The following is a 25,945-nucleotide window of genomic DNA, read 5'->3' on the forward strand; positions in this document are numbered from 1 at the left end:
ACTCACTCACACACTCTCTCTCACACACACGCTCACTCACACACTCACACACACACACACTCTCTCTCTCTCTCTCACACACACACATTGAGCGCTTTCTGTTGACAGTGTTTCAGCTGATGAATACACACACTCATCTCAGACTGATGTGCAAGTTTGAACCTTTTTCCGCCATTTTTTTTTTATTCAATGAATATTCGAAAATTCTCATTAGTGTTAGCCAGCCGCAGTGGTGATGAGCGATGAGTGATGAGCGATGAGCGATGAGCGGTGAGCGGTGAGCGGTGAGCGATGAGCGATGAGCGATGAGCGATGAGCATGAGCGATGAGCGATGAGCGATGAGCGATGAGCGATGAGCATGAGCGATGAGCGATGAGCGATGAGCGATGAGCGATGAGCGATGAGCATGAGCGATGAGCGATGAGCGATGAGCGATGAGCGATGAGCATGAGCGATGAGCATGAGCATGAGCGATGAGCGATGAGCGATGAGCATGAGCGATGAGCATGAGCATGAGGGATGAGCGATGAGCGATGAGCGATGAGCATGAGCATGAGCGATGAGCGATGAGCGATGAGCATGAGCATGAGCGATGAGCGATGAGCGATGAGCGATGAGCATGAGCGATGAGCGATGAGCATGAGCGATGAGCGATGAGCATGAGCGATGAGCGATGAGCATGAGCGATGAGCGATGAGTGATGAGCGAGCATGAGCATGAGTGATGAGCGATGAGCATGAGTGATGAGCGATGAGCGATGAGCGATGAGCATGAGCGATGAGCGATGAGCATGAGCGATGAGCATGAGTGATGAGCGATGAGCGATGAGCGATGAGCGATGAGCGATGAGCGATGAGCATGAGCGATGAGCGATGAGCATGAGCGATGAGCATGAGCGATGAGCGATGAGCGATGAGCATGAGCGATGAGCGATGAGCGATGAGCGATGAGCATGAGCGATGAGCGATGAGCGATGAGCATGAGCGATGAGCGATGAGCATGAGCGATGAGCGATGAGCATGAGCATGAGTGATGAGCGATGAGCATGAGCGATGAGCGATGAGCATGAGCGATGAGCGATGAGTGATGAGCGATGAGCGATGAGCGATGAGCGATGAGCGATGAGCGATGAGCGATGAGCATGAGCGATGAGCGATGAGCATGAGCGATGAGCATGAGCGATGAGCGATGAGCGATGAGCATGAGCGATGAGCGATGAGCGATGAGCGATGAGCATGAGCGATGAGCGATGAGCGATGAGCATGAGCGATGAGCGATGAGCATGAGCGATGAGCGATGAGCATGAGCATGAGTGATGAGCGATGAGCATGAGCATGAGCGATGAGCGATGAGCATGAGCGATGAGCGATGAGCATGAGCGATGAGCGATGAGCGATGAGCATGAGCGATGAGCATGAGCGATGAGCGATGAGCATGAGCGATGAGCGATGAGCATGAGCGATGAGCATGAGCGATGAGCATGAGCGATGAGCGATGAGCATGAGCGATGAGCATGAGCGATGAGCGATGAGCGATGAGCATGAGCGATGAGCGATGAGCATGAGCATGAGCGATGAGCGATGAGCATGAGCGATGAGCGATGAGCGATGAGCATGAGCGATGAGCGATGAGCATGAGCGATGAGCGATGAGCATGAGCGATGAGCGATGAGCGATGAGCGATGAGCATGAGTGATGAGCGATGAGCATGAGCGATGAGCGATGAGCATGAGTGATGAGCGATGAGCATGAGCGATGAGCATGAGCATGAGCGATGAGCATGAGCGATGAGCGATGAGCATGAGCGATGAGCATGAGCGATGAGCATGAGCGATGAGCGATGAGCGATGAGCGATGAGCGATGAGCATGAGCGATGAGCGATGAGCATGAGCGATGAGCATGAGCGATGAGCGATGAGCGATGAGCATGAGCGATGAGCGATGAGCATGAGCGATGAGCGATGAGCATGAGCATGAGTGATGAGCGATGAGCATGAGCGATGAGCGATGAGCGATGAGCATGAGCGATGAGCATGAGCGATGAGCGATGAGCATGAGTGATGAGCATGAGTGATGAGCGATGAGCATGAGCGATGAGCATGAGCATGAGCGATGAGCATGAGCGATGAGCGATGAGCGATGAGCATGAGCGATGAGCATGAGCGATGAGCGATGAGCATGAGCATGAGCGATGAGCATGAGCGATGAGCGATGAGCGATGAGCATGAGCGATGAGCATGAGCGATGAGCGATGAGCGATGAGCGATGAGCATGAGCATGAGCGATGAGCATGAGCGATGAGCGATGAGCATGAGCGATGAGCGATGAGCGATGAGCGATGAGCATGAGCATGAGGATGAGCGATGAGCATGAGCGATGAGCATGAGCGATGAGCGATGAGCATGAGCGATGAGCGATGAGCGATGAGCGATGAGCGATGAGCATGAGCGATGAGCGATGAGCGATGAGCATGAGCGATGAGCGATGAGCGATGAGCGATGAGCGATGAGCGATGAGCGATGAGCGATGAGCGATGAGCGATGAGCGATGAGCGATGAGCGATGAGCGATGAGCATGAGCGATGAGCGATGAGCGATGAGCGATGAGCGATGAGCGATGAGCGATGAGCATGAGCGATGAGCGATGAGCGATGAGCGATGAGCGATGAGCATGAGCGATGAGCGATGAGTGATGAGCGATGAGCGATGAGCATGAGCGATGAGCGATGAGCGATGAGCGATGAGCGATGAGCGATGAGCGATGAGCATGAGCGATGAGCGATGAGGGATGAGCGATGAGCGATGAGCGATGAGCGATGAGCATGAGCGATGAGCGATGAGTGATGAGCGATGAGCATGAGCGATGAGCGATGAGGGATGAGCGATGAGGGATGAGCGATGAGCGATGAGCGATGAGCGATGAGCGATGAGCGATGAGCCGGGAGCAGGACTCCCACAGACACGTAAATACGAGTGCGGTCTGCAGACGCTGACGCTGCGCGCGCTTCATCTGAGGAGAGTAGAAGAGGAGTGTAACGCACTTACCAGTGATTCATTTCTGCCCGGGTGAAGTCAGCAGACTACAGAGTGAAGGTCGTAAGTGCAGCACTATTTATACTCGCTGTGTGTGTGTGAGAGGAGGGGGATCACGCCAGTAAACACGGTACAGCCTGAGCCAGAGCAGGGGGAAGAACAAACGCTCGGCGCAGACGGAGGAACGAAACACTCTAGCCTTTAATATGGCAGCAATAACTCTTCAGCGTGTGGATTTTGGAGCAACTTGAGAGTTTCATAGATTCATAAAATATGAGCGTCTTAAAGTCCCTGTAGTCAATCATTTTATCCCTTCAAACTCGTCTTTGATCACCAAAATTACATATTTAAACGTTTTTCTTGAAAAATAAAAATCTTCATGCCTTAGAATATCTTGAATGTAACTCGACACCCTCGCCTCATTTAGTTTATGCGGTTCTACGAATATGCAAATGAGCCCCGCCTCCACTCACTCCCTCAGCTCAGAGATCCACTGGTTGACGATCACACGTTGATCTGATTGGTTACAAGCTCGTTTGTGACGTCAGAAACACCAGCGATTTCAAACCGTGTTTTTGAGACTGTCTTTGGTTCACTGCAGTTTTAAGGAGGAAATACTCAGCAATGCTGTCGACTTATGAACTTACACACGTGTGTCTTAAAGCAGATTAAAAACACCACATAGACACATAAACAACATTAAACGCTGGAGTTTCACCACAAGGGGACTTTAAATAACCAAATAAATAAGTAAATGAACATATTATTAAATAAATGACCAACGCTCATTGAAAACCATTTATACTATTCAAAAATAAATGATAATATCACGTTTTGTCCTAAAATGACAGATATCCAGCACTTTCCCACAGGTCAAAGTTTTCACGAAGCCAAATCAAGTTGCGGTACAACCAGACAAACATTAATGTGCATTAAAGCTCATTAATATGCAAATCTCTTCATGAAGCTCTAATGGTGCGTTCACACCGGAAGCGAATAGCGCGTCGGGCGCGAGTCATTTCAATGTTAAGTCAATGCAAAACATTTTGGGTTCGCCCCTGAAGGGTCTGGTGGACACAAATACGGCAACGATGACCCCTACGCCGCTGTTCTGCTCTCCAGAGCAAATACAGAGAGGTGACTCTCCCGATGAATGCTCGATCAAAATAAAAAAGATGGCCGCCAACGGGTTTCGAATCCGACACGCGTAAATTTCGCTTCAAACTTTTGTTTTTACGCGCGTCAGTTTCACTCTTGACGCGCGAATTAACACCAAGTGGCGCGGTAGACTAGGCGCGGTAGACGCGAATTTGACGCGCTATTCGCGTCCGGTGTGAACACACAGTGAGTTTGATTGGATCATCTGGCAGTTTCTCTCATTATTTTAAGATCTCAGTGCTGACCTCACCTTGGCTTCTCCCAGACTCTTAAAGCGGTGGTTTAATGCCCTTTTAACAAGATGTAAAATAAGAGTGTCCCCAGAGTGTGAAGCTTTAGCTCAAAATACCCCACAGATATTTTTATATAGCATGTTAAAGTTGTCACTTTTTGAGGGGGAGCAAAAACACACCATTTTTGTGTCTGTCCCTTTAAATGCAAATGAGCCGCAGCTCCCGGCAGAGGGGGCGGAGCTTCAACAGCTCGTGTTCTTAGTAGCTTGATTACGCACTGAAAATCTCAAAAACTTTCAGCCTTTTATGTTCAAACCGGAGTCAGATAAAGATGGAGAGACTCAAGAAGAAGCGACAACATGTAGACGACATTTCTGACTGGTTAGTAGAAGAGCTTATGTGTAGTTCTCTTCTAGTCATTGATTAGAATATTCTGTCTTAATAATCTATAAATCGTGTTCCGGGGGCGGGGTTATGTAAATCTTAGGGTTGGTGATGTCCCTAACCCGGGAGGAAGCTCGTGTAGTTCTACCAGCCGTGTGTTGTAGTCCTTAAAAAGCGTTTTCTGTAAAAGCAAATCTCTCCCTTTGCTTTGAGCTTTGAGTCGTAACTCTGCAGATGTTGTTTACGCTCAAACAGCAACATCACACACTCACTACAGTGAAATCATAATCAACCGCCCCTTTAAGGGTTAATTATCAGTGCTAAAACGTCTCGATATCGGCACTTTCACATCTCTAGGGTTTCCAGAAGCAAAAGTGAATGGGAACTACAACAGATATCATTTTTGCATCCTGATTCTCAGCACTTTAAGAATAAGACCTGACCTTGGTTTCTCCCAGGCACTCGGACTCGGACACCTGGTACGTGAGGTCGGTCTCCTCGAAGCCCGTGGCGCTCATGCGCTGGTCCGTGGACGGGTCGGAGCGCGGCGGGGAGTCGGGAGAGTTCAGACAGGTTTGGATCAGAGCTTTGCCCGTCTCGCTGGTGATCATGGGCTGGAGTTTACGTGTGGCGAACGTGTAGACGTGACCTGTCTCGCTCGCCACCAACAGCAGGACTTGAGTTCCTGTGAGCGTGGAGAGCTCGTACGCCTGAGAGAGAGAGAGAGAGAGAGAGAGAGAGATCAGCAAAAAAATAGCAGTGTTTCCACCGTCCGGCCTGGAGCTCGGTCAAGTCAAGTCAAGTCTAGTCTAGTCTAGTCTAGTCAAGTCAAGTCAAGTCAAGTCTAGTCAAGTCTAGTCTAGTCAAGTCAAGTCAAGTCTAGTCAAGTCTAGTCTAGTCAAGTCTAGTCTAGTCTAGTCTAGTCAAGTCAAGTCAAGTCTAGTCAAGTCTAGTCTAGTTTAGTCTAGTCAAGTCTAGTCTAGTCAAGTCTAGTCAAGTCTAGTCAAGTCTAGTCAAGTCTAGTCAAGTCAAGTCAAGTCTAGTCAAGTCTAGTCAAGTCTAGTCAAGTCAAGTCTAGTCAAGTCTAGTCAAGTCTAGTCTAGTCAAGTCAAGTCTAGTCAAGTCTAGTCTAGTCAAGTCTAGTCTAGTCAAGTCTAGTCAAGTCAAGTCTAGTCAAGTCAAGTCTAGTCAAGTCTAGTCAAGTCCAGTGTTGAGCATGTTACTTAAAAAAAGTAATTAGTTATAGTTACTAGTTACTTCTCACAAATAGTAACTGAGTTAGGAACTGAGTTACATCATTATAAAAGTAACTAATTACCAGAGAAAGTAACTATTGCGTTACTTAAAAAAAAAAAAAAAAATCAAATAGGCCTATGTCAAATAATTTGGATGCCCCCAGTATTAAATATGTTAAATTAATGAAATGGACACTTAATAGTGTAGATTAGTGTTCAATGTTTTATAATAATAATTTATTCTATTTTAATGTTGCTGTGGGACAATGTGAGAGACGCCTATTAAATTCAATATATTATTCTAAATATTAGCATTACTATAGTAGAACAATAAAACATTATAGATGGTTTACTTAATATCGCACAGACCCCAACTGGCCAACAAATAAGTTTAAAAATAAATTATGCTTCTTAAGAAATGTACCAAAAATGAATAAATAATAATAAAAAATATACATACTCTTTGGGCATATTAAAATGATAAAACTGTTACACAACTTCACAACTAGTAGACATACTGTAGCCTGAGTATTTTCTTCCTAACAAAAGTAAACAGTTTAACAAGTGCTCTCTCAATATAATACTGAACAATTTACCAAAAAAAATATAATACTAAAATATAATATTTTGGGGGTTTATTTTTATAACCTATAGCGAACGTCATCATCAGAGATTATTTAAGCCAAATTCTAGACATGTTTGTCGCACGTGTTTACAACCGGTCAAACAAAGATGTTTTCTGTGAATGTTCCCTGCAGGTTATTTTCGGGTTTATTTTATAACCTAAACAGAACGTTACCTGACGGTAATTTTTTAGATTTTATTTGTATAACCATGTAAATTAATTAACGTTGCAGATATGTGTCATTTATTTATAAACAAACTATATAATGCTCGGACACCCTCGGTCTCTCTTGCGCAACTGTTGAGCGCGCTCTCGGACACATTCGGTCTCTCTCGCGCATTGAGCGCGCTCGCGCCAATCGCTTCGCTTTTGTCCACTCCGGCGCCTCATAAACACACACACACACACACCAGAGAAAAAAACTTTGCAGGTCCTATGGCGGAGAGAGAGCCTACTCGGATGAAAGCCGCTTCAGTGAGTTCAATTATAGTAACGCCACATTTTTTTGTCAGTAACGGTAACTGCGTTGTAACGGGGGAAACAGTAATTCGTTTGATTACTCGTTACTGAAAAAGATAACGCCGTTAGTAACGCCGTTTATTTATAACGCCGTTATTCCCATCACTGGTCAAGTCTAGTCTAGTCTAGTCAAGTCAAGTCTAGTCAAGTCAAGTCAAGTCTAGTCTAGTCAAGTCTAGTCTAGTCAAGTCAAGTCTAGTCTAGTCAAGTCAAGTCTAGTCAAGTCAAGTCAAGTCTAGTCAAGTCAAGTCTAGTCTAGTCTAGTCTAGTCAAGTCTAGTCTAGTCTAGTCTAGTCAAGTCTAGTCAAGTCAAGTCAAGTCTAGTCAAGTCAAGTCTAGTCAAGTCAAGTCAAGTCAAGTCTAGTCTAGTCTAGTCTAGTCAAGTCTGGTCAAGTCTAGTCTAGTCTAGTCTAGTCTAGTCTAGTCTAGTCTAGTCAAGTCTAGTCTAGTCTAGTCAGTCTTCTTCATCTATCCAGCGCTGTAACAGCACAGAGTGTTTCACAGCAGCTTTACAGTGATAACAGGAGATTACAGTCACAGAGAGTGTTTAGGCTTTACAGCAGCTCTAGAATAAAGTTATTGTCCAGCTAAAGTTAGTTTTGATTGATTCACTTCCGTTGTAAAGATCATTAGTGATTAACTTAGCGGCCGCTAACACGACACCGCTCTACTGAAGACAGAAACTTTAATGTGTTCTGCTGTTCATCCGCACACAGCAGTGCTTAAACTTTAAAAACGTGAATCTGTGTAAACGCTGACGGCGCACATGCGTATCATGTGTTCAGTCTATAGATATTGTGTTTGAATATATATATGTGTGCAGGCATGTGTCTCTCTTTACAAATTGACCTCAACAAATTACTGTCTGGCCTTAAAATGTATAATACAGAATTTTGTTTTATTGCTTCATCCATGCGAACTGGAATTCTCTCTGCAGCGCTTCACTAAAACATGGCTCTCTGGATCAACGTCACACACACACACACACACACACACACACACACACACACACACATCATTTCACCAACAAATGGAAGTTTCATTAGAAAACTAATCAGAAAGAAATCACTGGAAACGGCGAGATCGCGAACCGAACATGATAAAAGCGGCCGTTTGCTGACATTACTGTTGTTTACCTAAAGATGTAAAACCCAAGCATAGATGCTTTAACACCGGTTTACAATAAAAATTGATACATTGATCATAATTAATTAATTTGTGTCAAGATTGCACATTAATCACACTGAAATAAAGTGGTATTTATTTATTAGTCAGAGAAACAGAGGAAGCTCCGAAAAAAAGAAAAAAGAGTTGGTTTATTTTATGAAATATGCGGAGCTCGTACGCCCTCAGAGAGAGAGAAAACACAACGTCAAGATATCAGCAAAACACTCAGAGCATCAGCTTTATTACAGTACACCGTTCAGTCAAAACCAAGACGCAAACTAGGAACGCACGGTACATCAGCCAGCATATCGGTATCGATAATACAGGAAAATACAGTTCAGAGCAACAAGTCTGTCATATCGGCTTCATAACACTATCATGAGAACATCATAAATGTGTGTGTGGGACGGGGCTGTTAATGGTGAGACTTGTGTGTTTGTAATCAGGCTCTCAAAAATCATATAAAAATTGGATTTAGATTTATCGGCCAATATATCGGTTATCGGCTTTCAAATATAAAGATTATCGGCCAAAATGTTAATATCGGTGCGTCCCATCTTCCTCCTCCTCAGTGTTTCTGTCTCGTTCTCCAGCTCAAACATCTAAACACTCTCACATCCAGACATTTACTGGAGAAGAAGCAGAATTACTGAAGATATTAAGTCTTGTTTACGGACAAGTGTCTAAAATTGAAGTGAGTTTGTGTTTAAAACAAGAACAATTATCTGCCAGTGAAGAAAATAATCATGTTTTTCCTTTTGAATTAAGTTTGATTTTTTTTTTTCAGTAAACAACACTTAATATCTTCATTTTGCTTCTTATCCAGTAAAAAAAAAAAAGTTCATATCAGTGCATCCCTAACACAAACTTCATCAAATATATTCAGATGGGATAAAGACTCGAGCGCTGCTTCTGGTGAAGTGTTTCTCTGCGGAGACTGAAGCTGAAGGCATGTTTCTGAGACTCGCTTCTCATCAGTGTTTACGAACACACAGTCTCTCAGGTCCAGACGAGCGTCCGCTCAGACGTACGGTGGAGGAGACGCAGCGAAACTATGTGAGATAAGCCTCTAATAATAGAGACGCGTCAGTGTGAGAGTGACAGAGCTGAAGGAGAATATCATGAGGAGAACCAGCACACCACAGCTTTAATGAGGGCCGACACACTGGGTCCAGTCCATCATCACAATACATCATCAGATATAGAACACACACAGGAGAAACGGCTTTAATCAGTCATTTAGTTTCAGTGTGTGTTTAATACGGCTACCTCGTCTCAATGCACGGACAGATTCCTCGTTTTAACTTGTTTATTATTAAAACTAGCGAAGTGCAGCGAGACTAACTCACACACACAGTTTCGTAACGATACACAGACGTGTTTATAAAACACAGCATTTTACGACAAGATTGAAAATGACCAATATGTTCAACTAACTCAAGGAAAATAGGGAAGAATAATAAGAACACTAACAATAACAACAGGTGCTAAACACCTCGACCCTAATAATATAATAAACCAGTCTGCAACTTTATGGAACCACTAAAATAACTTGAAAACACACATTCAAGCTACAAAAGACCATGCATGTTTTGGTCTCATTATATACTATTTTGTTGTTGTTATATGTTACGTATGTCTTTCATAAAGCACCTTCTAATTTCAATGTACGACGTGTGCAAAGAAAGACAATAAAAGCTTTTTACTGTTAAATAATGAGGATATTACAGCCTTCACACACACACACACACACACACTCCAGGGTTTTCCAGAGTGTGACGCGTGGATCTGTCGTGAGGAGCAGCTGGAGGAGTTCTGGTGATCTCGTCACGTCTGCGTTTGCTCAGCTGTCGAGTCTCACACACCACAGATACCTCAACTACAGCTATACTTCTGCTAACACGTGTGTGTGTGTGTGTGTGTGTGTGTGTGAGGGAGAAAGCACATTTGTCAGACGTTTACGGCTTCATTCACTCGCCTTTTGCAGAAAACTGTGATTTAACCAGGAATTAATGCCTGATAATAGAGATGCACACAAAACTAACTTTACACAATAATTACATCTGTGCATTTGGCAGACGCTTTCATCATAAGCACGCGCTTCGCATTACAAGTGCATCGGTTCTTGCTTTTCATGTAGAACTGAAGCATTTATTTTGTGCATTTAAAAACACATTTGGACTGACATAAAGGTGAGCAAAAGAGGATTTTATGGTGAGCTTTCGCTTTAAGGGCTTGATCTGGGCACTGGCGCCTTTGTCTCCTTTGGCTTTCGTCTTAGTTGGGGACATTTAATTGAATATCCAGCAATATTATTGATCTCCTGCATTGACAGCATTATATGAGAACTGAACTGAGCTGGACGATGACATCACGGTTTTCTCCAGAGCGGCTATATATATATATATATATATAAATGAACTAAAATTTACCACATAAATTAGCCATCACTGAACTGGCTTAAAGGGATAGTTCACTTTGAAATAAATTTTTGTTATGTTTTAGCTTACCTCAAGGGCATCCAAGATGTAGGTGTCTTTGTTTCCGCAGTATTTTCAATTTTGATATTTTTAGGTCAAGCCGTTCTTGTCTGTCAGTCATATAATGCAGGTCTATGGTCACCACCTCAAAGAGCAGCACAGAGAAGTCCAAATTAAACATGATTTAATGACTCGTAAAAGTACACATTGCTGGGCTAAGACACGAAACGAGCGGTTTGTGTGAGAAAACCAACAGTATTTATATCGTTTTTACCTCTTGCAAACACAGCCACGTCCAAGTGATCTGAGGGCGCCGGCGCTTCGGTCTGCGCTGGAAGTGATCTCTCGCGCGTGTACGTCACTCATACAATTGTTTTATTTTGTATTTTTTGGGAATTGTTTTCTGTTACGACGGTTTAAACATCCCGGATAAGCGCAAATTAGTACCCTTTTAATTAGCCGTCTTACCTACAATCTCTGTTCTGTGTAAACAATGAGTGACGTACACGTGCGAGAGATCACTTCCAGACCGAAGCGCCGGCGCCCTCAGATCACTTGGACGTGGCTGTGTTTACAAGAGGTAAAAACGATATAAATACTGTTGGTTTTCTCACACAAACCGCTCGTTTCGTGTCTTAGGCCAGCAATGTGTACATTTACGAGTCATTAAATCATGTTTAATTTGGACTTCTCTGTGCTGCTCTTTGAGGTGGTGACCATAGACCTGCATTATATGACTGACAGACAAGAACGGCTTGACCTAAAAATATCAAAATTGAAACTACTGCGGAAACAAAGACACCTACATCTTGGATGCCCTTGAGGTAAGCTAAAACATAACAAAAATTTATTTCAAAGTGAACTATCCCTTTAAGCTGGACTGACTCTATTCTCTTCTGGAAACACACTTTGTTGCATTATTGTCCTGTTATCTGTGTAAAGCTGCTCTGAAACACTAAGCTGACTCGGCTTGATCTGCTCCTGCGCTTCTCGGCCTCTTCCGAGCGGATCCGAGTGTTTGCGGGTCAGGATTCGCCGGCTTGTGGAGCTGCTGCTCTGTAATAGAGAATGTCAGTCGCCGGATCTATTTAAAGCTCAGTCTGTTGTGACTTCAGATCATCTACTGAAGGACAAGACATGTGACACTACAGAGAACGAGACCCACACACACACACACACACACTCTCCTTTACTCCTGCAATCCCTCGACAGGTCCGACGAGCCGCTGAGTTCAGAGCCGCGACACGGACCGCAGACGAGAAGAATAAAGTCAATATTCACTGACACTCTTCTTCCAGACGAACACAGTCAGAGTTATAGTAAACATGTCCTGGCTCTTCCATGCTTTATAATGGGAGTTACTGGAGCCGGAGTTTTTGATGCCAATTAAAAAAAAATCCATATATCCATATTCATGCGTCGGGTCAGAGGTCACTCGTCATGTGTCAGGTCAAAGGTCAGAGGTCACTCTTCCGCCGGAACTAGACTCGCGCTCGGCCGCTATGTTATCAGAAGCTAGTGATTATAGTTAGTAAAAAAGTAAATATGGATATTTTCTTGGCTTCAGAAGGCCTTTACTAACCCCTGGGTGCGTATGGATTACTGTTATGAAGGAGGGATGCACTTTTTGGGCTTCAAAATCTCGTCTCGTCAGAGCCAGGATATTGTTAATATAACTCTGATTGTGTTCGTCTGAAAACAGAAAGTCATAAACACCTAGCATGGCTTGAGGGAGAGTAAATTATGTGATCATTTTCATTTTTGGGTGAACTATCCCTTAAAAGCCTCCAGATTTTATCTCACTGCTGTCTAGGAGAAACAACTGTTAGTTTTATGATTATACATTATGTGCATGACTAATTATCCATTAATATTAATGACAAGAATCTGATTAAAGCAAGTTTTTGTATTATTTATTGGAAAGTTGTATATACATAAATGTAAATATACAAAAAGTAAACCCCGCTTTGACATCTTCAAACAATAATTGAATTTGTACTTAAATATAATTTCAATGTCTGTAAATAAGAAAGATATAAAAACATCTAGAGTTTGTCTCATGTTTAATATTCATACATAATATGCTTTTATTCATTTTTTGAGCCCCAGTTTTTTTCTTTTCTCTTGGCAAATAATTTTCAATAGATAAATCAGGCTTCTTTATATTATTTTTCTTGTTGACTATTGAACCATAACTTTATTGTCTGAAGGCTTGTCTGTTTTTGTATCTTATGTTTGTTAAAATGTGCAAGTTTTTGTTGCCATGGTCAATCCTCCTGTGTTGATCTGGACACAGTTGCTCAAGAACACTAGCAGGACTCGAACCTGCAACCCTTCAGTTTCATGATCGTTCCACTGACTTTAACACTCATTTCTGGCTGATAACAGAAAACTACCCTTATTGTAAAATCACAACAAGCTTTCTCTGAAACAGTGTGAAAAGCGCTATACGAATAATAACCTTGGATGGAATTTGAATGATGTTCTTATAAAGTTTCCCACCTTCTTCATGATGCCCGTCTTCCTCTTGCTGAAGGTGGTGTACCTCCGCAGTTTGTTGTCTATAAACTCCATTTTTATCTTGACTCTGCCTCGGGTCTTCTTGCCCGGTTTGGCTCCGGCCACTCCACCGGCAAGCACCCCGAACCCCGGCGAGGGCAAGCCGGCCTCCCGCGCCTCCATCACGGCCTCCATCTCGGCTCTCTCCCGCTTGACTCCGGTTCCCCTCCGGCCGTCCGTGACTGACCCCACGGGCTCGTCCTCATCGCCCGAGTCGGAGTCCGCGTCGGACCCGCTGCACAACCCCTGTTTATCCGGATCGAATCTCAAACCTCCCACCATCCCTGCGGCTTGTAGCGGCCCGAGTCCGGTTGCGATCCCCGGTCGTACGCCGCCTCGCTGGGCTCCGGTTCCCCCGAGCATCCCTACCGGAGAGGAGCGGACGAGCCCGGTCCGAACCCCGGGTCCGATCACCACCGCGCCGTGACCCGCACTCTTCCCCGCCGCTGACCCGGTTCCACTCAGAGCCGCTCCAGTCTGACTGGATAACATCATATAACCGAAGAGAACGATCCGTTTAACGGCAGCGGAGCGCTTGAGCGACTGTCAGTGTGAGAGTGAGTCGCTCATACAAACTGCGCGAAACTTTGAAAAGTGATGCTAAACCTGAGCACCCTCTCCCCGCTTCACTCCCACTCTCTCTCCCGCTTCACCTGGAACTCCACGCGTTCTCTAAAAGGAAAACCAGACTTCCGCGATTACTCCGCCGCGTCATCTAGTCCCCCGTTTAAACGCGTGGAATCATCGATCATTTCCACGGGGATATTTTCCCGCTGCTTTAACTCATTGTCTGAACACTGACAGCTGTCAATCATCACACTGAGCGGGTTCATAAAGCACTTATTGCGCGCAGACGCGGAGTGATCTGCACAAGCCCGATCTACTTGCATCCATATAAAGAAGTACGCTGTTTCCTTTTTTGGAGTTCTCGCTCCTTATATGGCGAGTCATAGTCAAGGCCAGCGATTGGCTCGTGCGGGGACGGCCTGGAGCGCGGTTGGTTAAAGCGTTGTGCAATTTGCATAAATACCAAAACGGTTGCGCTCGCTGCAAACGTCACAGTGGAGGGCGGAGCATCTGCTGAATTATTCTATGAATAGATGCAGGTTAGAAACGTTATCAAAGTTATTTTAGTCAGATATCTATGTGTGCTAAATCACTGATATAAGGGGAGATCACAAACAGAAGACCAAACCGGCATATAGTTAATAATATTATTAGTAGCAAATATCGCTCTATTTCTTAGTAATCTCACAGATGGGGCAGCGGCAGAATAACCACACACACACACACACACACACACCAAACAATAATTTAATTGCACTACAACAAGCATTTATGGCACTCCAGCATCAGTGGTTCCCATAGAAACGGTTATAGAAGCCTCAGATGTACCGAGAGGAGAATATTTCTAAAATACTAGAATTAAATGCTTGTCTGTATTCTTCATCTGCAGGAATGATCTAAAGGACAAAACCAAGAGTTCAAGAACATTTCAATCATAAACACACATATCATATATATAAGTTTGTATATAGCCTAATGTTTGGTATTTTGGTCAATTGTATATAAGTTTTTATGTTACAAACATTTCTTCATAAACACACATAACTGACTTTCATCATATTTGAGTTACACTAAAAACACTGAAGAAACTTTATAGTGAATGTGAATGTAATCAGGTTCAGGTTGTGTGTGTGAAGCACATTTCAGTCACATAATAAACAAGCATGCTTTTGTGAATCAGAATTATGGCATAAAGTCAAAATGATGATATTTCTGCAGAACTGCTTTATAGATGACATGAAGTAATGTAATGATTGCTGATCAGAGCTGAACACAGACGCACCGTCTCCTTCTCAGCGGCTCTGAACCCTTCAGCACTGGAGACACGAAGACAGAAAGTCAAAATGTCAACTTTTCATTTTTAATGATTTTCCAGAGTATGATTGCCTTCATGAGGCAGAGATGTGCTTCTGACCGGCAATAGTTCATACACACGCATCATTCCCAGCAGACACACACACACACACACACACACACACACACACACACACACACACACACACACACACACACACACACACACACACACACACACACACACACATCATTCCCAGCGCACACACACACACACACACACACACACACACATCATTCCCAGCACACACACACACACACACACACACACACACACACATCATTCCCAGCACACACACACATCATTCCCAGCACACACACACACATCATTCCCAGCACACACACACATCATTCCCAGCACACACATCATTCCCAGCACACACACACATCATTCCCAGCACACACACACACACACACACACACATCATTCCCAGCACACACACACATCATTCCCAGCACACACATCATTCCCAGCACACACACACACATCATTCCCAGCACACACACACATCATTCCCAGCACACACACACATCATTCCCAGCACACACACACACACACACATCATTCCCAGCACACACACACACACACACACACACACATCATTCCCAGCACACACACACACGCATAATTCCCAGCACACACACACATCATTCCCAGCACACACACACACACACACACACACACACACACACACACACACACACACACACACACACACACACACACACACACATCATTCCCAGCACACACACATACACACATCATTCCCAGCACACACACACATCATTCCCAGCACACACACACACACACACACACACACACACACACACACACACACACACATCATTCCCAGCACACACACATCATTCCCAGCACACACACACACTCTCTCTCGCTCACACACACACACTCACTCTCTCTCACACACACACGTACACAAACAAACGCGCTCTCACACACACACACACACACACACACTCTCTCTCTCTCACACACACGTACACAAACGCTCTCTCTCTCTCACACGCACGTACACAAACGCGCTCTCTCACACACACACACACACACACTCTCTCTCTCTCTCACACACACACACACACACACACACACACACACACACACACACACGTACACAAACGCTCTCTCTCTCGACTCTCTCTCTCTCTCACACACACACAGCGCCCTCTGCTGTCCTATATATGAACCCACAGTAGTGATGAGGATTATTAGTGTAACAGAGGAAACACGGATAATCAGTGCCAGAAATACCGTGTTGGAACATCAGTCTTCTGTGATTATGGTTGAAACGCCACAGTGTGTGTCTGATAATCATCACCAGATTCACCATCTGATATAATAACTGCATCATGTGATCAATCCCACACGGAGAGAGAGCAGATCCGGGACTCTGGAGCACACACACACACACACACACACACACACACACACACACACACACACACACACAGCCAGGCTGTTAAAAACTGTTTAATGAGCAGCATTACATCACGGTGTGTGTGAGACCACAATAATGAACACACTCGCACAGACAACTCGATTGAAAACAACAATCATAAAAATACATATGAAACGATTATATAAAAGCAGTTCTTAAAAAAAAAAAAAAAAAAGCATTAACGGCCATTACAAAACACACTTTAAAAAACCAGAGAAACAGAGAAATAAGTCCTTCATGTCCGAGGCACTTTATCAGTAACAGTCCGAGTCGACCTGTTATCGGGACGGGGAATAAACACACACTAAACACACAATGCTAACAGTAATTTCTGCAGTTATGGATAGATTGGTTTTCAAAACGCTTTCTAATCGACAGAACTCTTCCAGTCTTCTGTCAGGACAGATTAATTAATTAAATTACATGTTTAGTTTGCTCACAACTACCTGATAAAATATCTCAGAGCTTGGCATAACTAGTAAAATATATATGCTATATTAATTCCCATGACTTTTCCAGAATCAAAGACAAAACCTATCTGGAGTTTTAGTTGTGAAAGCTTTATATGTCCGCCACAGTCACAGAATACACAATAAAAAGGTAATTTCGACTTTTTATCTCACAATTGCGTGTTATAAAGTGAGAATTGTGAGAAATAAACTCGTAATTCTGACTTTTTCCCAGAATTGCATGTTTATATCTCGCAATTCTGACTTTATAACACGCAATTGTGAGATAAAAAGACAAGTCGTAATTATGTTTTATATGTGTTCTTCTGTGGTAAAGCAGCTCCCCGCTCGTGTGTCCGGTGACCCCTGAGGCCCTCTAGTGGACACGCTGATCTCCATCACATCTGAAGCGCTGGCTTTCAGACACTGACACATAAAGACAAAACTGTGATTAATCATGGCTTAATCTGAGGCATTGCATATTCATTTATTACAACAACACAGTCACTTGTGAGCACCTCGAAGAAACATAAAGATCATATTATCGTAACGAACAATCTCTCTTTCCCCTTAAACGTCCATCATGACACCGCAGTCGATCCTCCTCTTCCTCAGTGTCTCTGTTTCCAGCACTACACACTCTTACATCGAGATGCATTCACTGGAGAAGAAGCATGACTGGAGATATCGAGTCTTGCTTTCTGAGAAATGCACGAGTTTATGCTTGAAACAAGAACAAATATTACAAAAAAAGTACAAAAAAATAAAAAAGATCAAAAATACTGAGGAAGAACATCATTTTTTGCAGTGTGTGTATTTCCGTCTCCACTAGCGATGCGTTTCCTGATGTGACATCATCCTGTGGAAACACTACATATCTCTCTCACACACACACACACACACACACACACACTGATTCCTCCTCCTGCATCTGTGGCCTGATGGAGCAGTGATTGTCTAGAGGTCAGAGGTCACAGTTCTGACGTGAAGCTCTTCTGGCGTCCCTGAGGAAAGAAGCTTCGACCGGACGACAGATGAAGTGTGTGTTTAAGGCGGGTGAAGGCCTGATCCTGAGCGCGTCTGAAGTGTGTGTGTGTGTGGCTGCAGTGATGCGACGCGCTAGACTTTAGTGTCTGCGGGCACACGGGCCAGAGTCTGAGCGATCTCGCTGAAGGACGGCCGATCTTTAGGACTGGACGCCCAGCAGCGCATCATCAGAGTGCAGACGTGAGCCGGACAGCCTTCAGGAGGAGACGGGGTCACATGACCAGCCTGCAGAGCTGACACACACACACACACACACACACACACGAGACTCGCTCTTATACTGTACAATCACAGCTAAGACCTGCACAAATACTGTCTTTACAATCTCAAAATAAATGACTTTAATAAATGTTTTAATCAAAATATATATATATATATATATATATATATAGCAATTGGTTTCTTAAAGGGGTCATATAATGCCATTTTTGTACAAGCTAATATGATTCTTTAGGGTCTAAATTAAAAGTTTGAAATATACTTTAATTAAAAATTCTCATTAGTATTGTAAGAAAACAGTTATTTTACCTGGTCAAAAACAGCTCTGTTTTCAGCACGCCGTTTCAGTGCATATGCCTTTAAATGATAATGAGCTTTGCTGACTCCGCCCCTCTGTTCTGTGCGTACACCGTTTGTAACACAATAACACAATAACCATAACGCGTTGTTCAGTATAAACGTGGGATTATGAATTATATTGAGAACGTCATACAAAGAAAACATGCCGTAATGTACCCTGAGTGTAAACCTTAGCCGCATTCATCGTGAAGTGTGCAGCTAGCGATTTGCAAAGATTAATATATTAATATAAAGTTTAATAAAACGTTACACTCACTTCAGTTGTTCTAGAGGTTCAGCAGGAACACGAATATCTGGTACCGACCCTTTTTTCATGAGCAGCTTCTCAGCAAAACCAGCTTTATACTGACCCTCGTCTATAAAGCAGTCTGGTGAGAAATGATTCGCGCAAACATGAGAGCATTGACGTTGCTCGTGGGGAATATTCCCTTCGAAAACAAACTCAGCCACTGCGTCTTCAGCGGTTCGGATTTAGGAACATTAAAATGACTGTGTTCGTTATTACACCCAAGAACAGAACACCACAATCGCTTAGAGCCATTCTGCTCATAGACAGCTCCAGCATATCAACAATGACCGCGCCGGTCCGCGCAGACTATGATTGACAGCTCCCTCATGAGCGAGGGCGGGTCTGTGTTGAAACGCTCCTGTCAATCAACAATCGTGGGAGGGGCTTCCGTTTTAGTGACGTCACACGGTCGAACGGCTGGATTTGAGGCAGGGGAAAACATATAAGGAGATTAAAACAAAAACACTGGATGGATTTGTATCATTATATGATGGTTGTGTACAGACACTGCCAACACACATTTCAGTACAATCAACTTGTGAAAGTGCATGCACCATTATATGACCCCTTTAACTAATATATCAAAACATACAACTTAGAGGTTGATTGATAATTTTTATGATGTCTATACTTTACTACTTCCAGATGCTCATTCAAAAAGACGAGGGAGATAAAATATGCATTTTACAACATAATACAATAAACACCATAAAGTAAACACTTCATAATTCATCAACAGCAGATCATATCTGCCGTCTGTGGTCATGTGAGTCGGTGGTCATGTGACGTCGGTGGTCATGTGAGTCGGTGGTCATGTGACGTCGGTGGTCATGTGAGTCGGTGGTCATGTGAGTCGGTGGTCATGTGACGTCGGTGGTCATGTGAGTCGGTGGTCATGTGACGTTGGTGGTCATGTGACGTCTGTGGTCATGTGACGTCGGTGGTCATGTGACGTGCTCACCTTCGAGCAGCTGCTGATGATCGAGCTGATGGTACGGCATCTCTCCGAGACTGAACACTTCCCACATGAGCACAGCGAACGCCCACACGTCTGACTGACTGGAGAACTCGCTGTCAAACACGGCCTCAGCCGGGAGCCAGCGCAGGGGCAGCCAGGCCTGCCTGTAGAGGTGGTACTCGCTGCACACACACACACACACACACACACACACACACACACACACACACACACGTTTACTTAGCTATTTAAATGGATACATTCCATATACGTAATGGTTTTCATACTGTAGAAATGGTATATTCTGTCCCCTTACACAAACCCAACCCCTAAACCGACCCATTGCACACACACACACACACACACACACACACACACACACACACACACCAGACCAGCGGTGACTGACTGACATCAACACTAGATGGCGCTCTTCATGCGTGTAAAGACTGATGCCCAGAAGCTTTGCACCAGATCTCACAGGAGAAGCACCTCAAGTTTTCCTTTTATACTATTTTAAAGGCTAATTAATTAGTTTCAGGCGTCTCCTACAACAGGTTCACATGCATCCGAGGGCCAAAAACACTGAAGTTCTCATCATATGTTGGATAATATATTGGAATGTTGTAATATGTAGATCTGAATCTCTCCGTCTACATAAGCGTTTTCCACACTGAAACGTCGGAAAACGCTAAACTCCCCTTACAGCGAATAGAGAGAGAGCGCAACGCTCATAATCTGAAGACCACGCCCACCGGGGGACACAACCCAACCCTCTCCATTGACTGCACTGTGAGAGGCTGCCTCCTTATAACAAAAGACAGAAAAATGCCTAAAAGCTGCTGTGTGACAAGGTGTACAGCAAACAAGCTAAATAACCCAGAAATACATTTTTATAAGCTTACGAACCGTAAAAGCCAGCCTTTAAGGAGACAAGAGTGGATACAGGCAATAAGAAGTGAAGCATCAGCAGGAAGAATGGGTAAATTGTGGGTAAACATTTTGTCACTGGTAACAAACCAATAGCATTTATCTGACATAGAAAGCAATTGGCCCAAGCTACAGCTACTTGCACACATAGCTAATATATATATAGCTAATATAGCTTTCTAATAGCTAACTTGTCCCATTATTTTAGTAACAGTGTGTTTTGATCATAGGTGAAATGAGATATCATTATCAATAGTTGTAGATATCAGGGTATTTCACATTCAGTCGGATCATTTTTCCAAAAAAAGGAAGGTAAGGAAAAGGGGCACTGACATAGACCAATGAAATGTAACTTCTCAGTATATCTCCTCCTGTCAGGTTCACACAGGGTCGTGAAATAAGCAATCGACATGGTTAAAATTATGATTTTTTTACAATATCATGTCGCGTTCCAGTTCTCAGAGCAGTTCAAGAACTAGTTGCGCTCTTGATCCACTTTTTTTTGTCCTGAAACAACCGTTTTTTGGGGTCGACAGCTTATAAAAATGTATTTTTGGGTTATTTAGCTTGTTTGCTGTACACCTTGTCACACAGCAGCTTTTAGACATTGTTTTGTTTTTTGTTCTAACTTATAAGTCAGGAGGCAGCCTCTCACAATGCACAGTCAATGCAGACGGTTGGATTGTTCCCCCCCGATGGGGGCGTGGCCTAAATACGCTCGTCTCCATGTGAACACTCATGAAAGCTCTCTGAGACGATACAGACAAAACAAGACAATAAAAAAGGTATCACGCAACTGTTCTAGCAGGATCAATGGAAGCTTTAGCGTTAGGTTCTGCCAGGAAGACTCAATTGCTACGTCACTTATTACCTTCTCATCTATCCAATCGTGTCTAATACTTGCGGTATAAAAGACCAGTACTTACACATGTTTGAGTTCGCAGATGCTGACGCTTTCATTCCCCTCCATCCTCCCCACCACCACCAGGATGGCCCCTTCCTAACCCTCCCGGGGGGTCGGCTGCGCCCCTGCCTTCGTCTTCAGGCAGGAGATGCAGAGTCCGGACCCTCGGATTGCGAGCTATGGACGGGGCCTACGCCAAAGAACTTTATTGCTTGCTGGGCTATCAATAAATGTATTTATTGTTACAGTATTTATTCTCCTGAGTCTTTCTGGTAGAACTGTATTTATCAGGCCAAGACCTCAGTGTCTGAAACGCTTCGATCGAAAATTCAGCCTCTCTAAGCCAGAATGCTGCAGCCAGAGTAGTCTTCAATGAGCCGAAGAGAGCACACGTCACTCCTCTCCTCACACAATTGCACTGGTTGCCAGTTGCCGCTCGCATTAAATTCAAGGCACTGACGTTTGCCTACAGAACAACCACTGGCACTGCTCCCTCTTACCTAAACTCATTACTTCAGACTTATGTGCCATCCAGAAACCTGCGCTCTGCTAGCGAATGTCGTCTTGTGGTACCATCTCAAAGAGGCACAAAATCTCTTTCTCGGACCTTTACCATGGCTGTTCCCTGTTGGTGGAATGATCTGCCTCCCTCAACCAGAGCTTCTGAGTCAGTAGCCACTTTCAAGAAACTGCTGAAGACATATCTTTTTCGGCAGCACTTGATTCAGTAGAATTAACACTTTCTCTTCTCTTCTATAAAAAAAAAAAAAAAAAAAAAAAACTGCACTAAAATTAAACTGAGAGGGGTTATAGCACTTACGTATTGTTGTCCTTCTGTTAGTTTAACTGCTTCTATTGTTCTCATTTGTAAGTCGCTTTGGATAAAAGCGTCTGCTAAATGAATAAATGTAAATGTAAATGTCTAAGCCCCGCCTCTCTGGGAGCTGCTCTGCTGTGATTGGTCAGACATCAAACGCTCATTATCATATCTGAATCTCAGCTCTTGATCACAGCGATACGAACAGTGACGATGGCGTGGGTTTCACCGTCTCGCTCTCAGAAAACAGCGTCTCCTCGACACGAACAACACGAACTCTCCCAGTCTCAGATACACTAGTGTTTGAGGGCGGAGCTAAGAGACGCTGCTCAGCCAATCAAGACCTCAGGCTGGCATTATGCAAATGAGTTACAAATCTACAGGTGAGACTGAATTACTGAGGACTCGTTTCAGTTCAGAATCAGTTCTTTCTTTTTTCTTTCATTCACAATAACTTTGATCTTTGAAACACTGCAGATCGTTCACATTCATAACCAGCTGTCTCACACACTCTGCCTGATAGGCCGTCAGTAGTGCTGCACCTGTTGTAGACGTCTCTGCTGAGCGCCAGCGCGGACACTTTGACGAGTCTCTGTCCGCTGATCAGACAGTTCCTGGCCGCCAGGTCTTTATGCACGAAACGCTGGTCTGATAAATGCTGCATCCCATCAGCCACCTGGGCACAGATGGAGAGCTGCAGAGAGCAGTCACATGATCAACACCGAGTCACATGACTTCTTAAACACACTGAATGAGGTTATGGGAACTTACTTTAGTTTTGGTGCTGATGGGATGAGGCTTGAGTTTCCCATCGCTGCTGTTTGATATCCTGAGGAACTGCTTGAGATCACCCTGAAAAACAAGAGCGAATCAGTGTGAGTGTGTGTGTGTGTGTGTGCATGTGTGTGTGTGAGTGGCTGTACCAGATCCTCGTATTCCAGGATCATGTATTGCGGGTGAGTTTCTCGGCAGACTCCCAGCAGCCTCACGATGTGTGTGTGTGTGTGTGTGTGTCTGTCTGTGTGTGTGTGTGTGTGTGTGTGTGTGTGTCTGTCTGTCTGTGTGTGTGTGTGTGTGTCTGTCTGTGTGTGTGTGTGTGTGTGTGTGTGTGTGTGTGTGTGTGTGTCTGTCTGTGTGTGTGTGTGTGTGTGTGTGTGTGTGTGTGTGTGTGTGTTGCGTGTGTGTGCGAGTGGCTGTACCAGATCCACGTATTCCAGGATCATGTATTGCGGGTGAGTTTCTCGGCAGACTCCCAGCAGCCTCACGATGTGTGTGTGTGTGTGTGCGCGTGTGTGTGTGTGTGTGTGTGTGTCTGTCTGTGTGTGTGTGTGTGTGTGTGTGTGTGTGTGTGTCTGTCTGTGTGTGTGTGTGTGTGTGTCTGTCTGTGTGTGTGTGTGTGTGTGTGTGTGTCTGTCTGTGTGTGTGTGTGTGTCTGTCTGTGTGTGTGTGTGTGTGTGTGTGTGTGTGTCTGTGTGTGTGTGTGTGTGTGTGTCTGTCTGTGTGTGTGTGTGTGTGTGTGTGTGTGTGTGTGTGTGTGTGTGTGTGTTTGCGTGTGTGTGTGAGTGGCTGTACCAGATCCACGTATTCCAGGATCATGTATTGCGGGTGAGTTTCTCGGCAGACTCCCAGCAGCCTCACGATGTGTGTGTGTGTGTGTGCGCGTGTGTGTGTGTGTGTGTGTGTGTCTGTCTGTGTGTGTGTGTGTGTGTGTGTGTGTGTGTGTGTCTGTCTGTGTGTGTGTGTGTGTGTGTGTCTGTCTGTGTGTGTGTGTGTGTGTGTGTGTGTCTGTCTGTGTGTGTGTGTGTGTCTGTCTGTGTGTGTGTGTGTGTGTGTGTGTGTGTGTGTGTCTGTGTGTGTGTGTGTGTGTGTGTGTGTGTGTGTCTGTGTGTGTGTGTGTGTGTGTGTGTGTGTGTGTGTGTGTGTGTGTGTGTGTGTGTGTGTGTGTGTGTGTGTGTGTGTTTGCGTGTGTGTGTGAGTGGCTGTACCAGATCCACGTATTCCAGGATCATGTATTGCGGGTGAGCTTCTCGGCAGACTCCCAGCAGCCTCACGATGTGTGTGTGTTTGAGTTTGCTGAACATCTGCATCTCTCGTCTGAACTCGGACTCCTGATCTCGACTCTGTAAACTCTTCACCAACACCAGCGTCTCGTCCTCGGACTCCTCTATAGCCCTCGCTTTAGCCAGAAACACCTCGCCGAACACGCCACACCCTGCACACACACACACACACACACACACGTTTACTTGGCTAAATGGGGATATTCCATAGGCGTGATGGCTTTTATACTGTACAGACTGTATATTCTCTCTTCTTACACTAACCCGACCCATCACACACACACACACACACACACACACACACACACACACACACACACACACACACACACACACACACACACACACACACACACACACTAACCTGACCCCTGAACCTACCCATCACACACACACACACACACACACACTCACTAACCCGACCCCTAAACCTACCCATCACACACACACACACACACACACTAACCCGACCCCTAAACCTACCCCTCACACACACACACACACACACACACACACACACACACACACACACACACACACACTAACCCGACCCCTAAACCTACCCATCACACACACACACACACACACACACACACTAACCCGACCCCTAAACCTACCCATCACACACACACACACACACACACACACACTAACCCGACCCCTAAACCTACCCATCACACACACACACACACACACACACACACACTAACCCGACCCCTAAACCTACCCATCACACACACACACACACACACACACACACACTAACCCAACCCCTAAACCTACCAAATCACACACACACACACACACACTAATCCGACCCCTAAACCTACCCATCACCCATTGCGCGAGCAGTCGGTGTTTGTGTTTGAAAGCTCCGTCGAATCAATTCATTAATCCTTGATTTTCTTCTTTACCACTCATTTATAAACAAGCACTTTCTATTTTTATATCATGGGAACTTATCCTCGATACTGTTCCTTATAAAAAACAATCGGATTGCTTTGATATCGCTACTTAGACCCAACTTTGCGAATCTCGGCTACTAGCCTTTAGTCCGCTAGCATTTCACGCGTGGCCTCGCGCCTATTGACCGTCTGATTTTACACCCGTTTCACTGAAAGGATACAGGTTATATCCGGCATT

General features: G+C 44.5%; 2 protein-coding genes across 4 annotated transcripts in view; both read right to left on the bottom strand.

The window, feature by feature from the left end:
* Positions 1-14,238, bottom strand: part of srfb (serum response factor b) — a 51,920-nt gene extending 37,682 nt beyond the window's left edge. For 2 of the 3 annotated variants that reach the window (XR_008807695.1, XM_056257734.1), the window contains exons 1-2: positions 13,336-14,237; positions 5,251-5,517 (exon numbers count right to left, since the gene is read on the bottom strand). Coding sequence is in view for 1 of the 3 variants with exons in the window: in XM_056257734.1 (XP_056113709.1) it covers positions 5,251-5,517; positions 13,336-13,887 (819 nt within the window). In the remaining 2 variants the exon portion in view is untranslated. Of the gene's footprint in view, positions 1-5,250; positions 5,518-13,335 lie in introns of all 3 variants that reach the window. The other variant, XR_008807696.1, reaches the window with a different exon arrangement.
* Positions 14,239-18,290: 4,052 nt separating this feature from the next.
* ptk7b (protein tyrosine kinase 7b) overlaps positions 18,291-25,945 on the bottom strand; it is a 99,487-nt gene continuing 91,832 nt past the window's right edge. Inside the window, exons 16-20 of the mRNA XM_056257743.1 lie at positions 24,728-24,954; positions 23,514-23,594; positions 23,285-23,436; positions 20,095-20,273; positions 18,291-18,498 (exon numbers count right to left, since the gene is read on the bottom strand). Of these exons, the coding sequence (XP_056113718.1) occupies positions 18,338-18,498; positions 20,095-20,273; positions 23,285-23,436; positions 23,514-23,594; positions 24,728-24,954 (800 nt within the window). The 3' untranslated portion in view covers positions 18,291-18,337. The remainder of the gene's footprint in view (positions 18,499-20,094; positions 20,274-23,284; positions 23,437-23,513; positions 23,595-24,727; positions 24,955-25,945) is intronic.

Source organism: Rhinichthys klamathensis, unplaced genomic scaffold, assembly GCF_029890125.1.
Source record: "Rhinichthys klamathensis goyatoka isolate OS25496 unplaced genomic scaffold, OSU_Roscu_1.1 h1tg000142l_1, whole genome shotgun sequence".
NCBI lineage: Eukaryota > Metazoa > Chordata > Actinopteri > Cypriniformes > Leuciscidae > Rhinichthys > Rhinichthys klamathensis.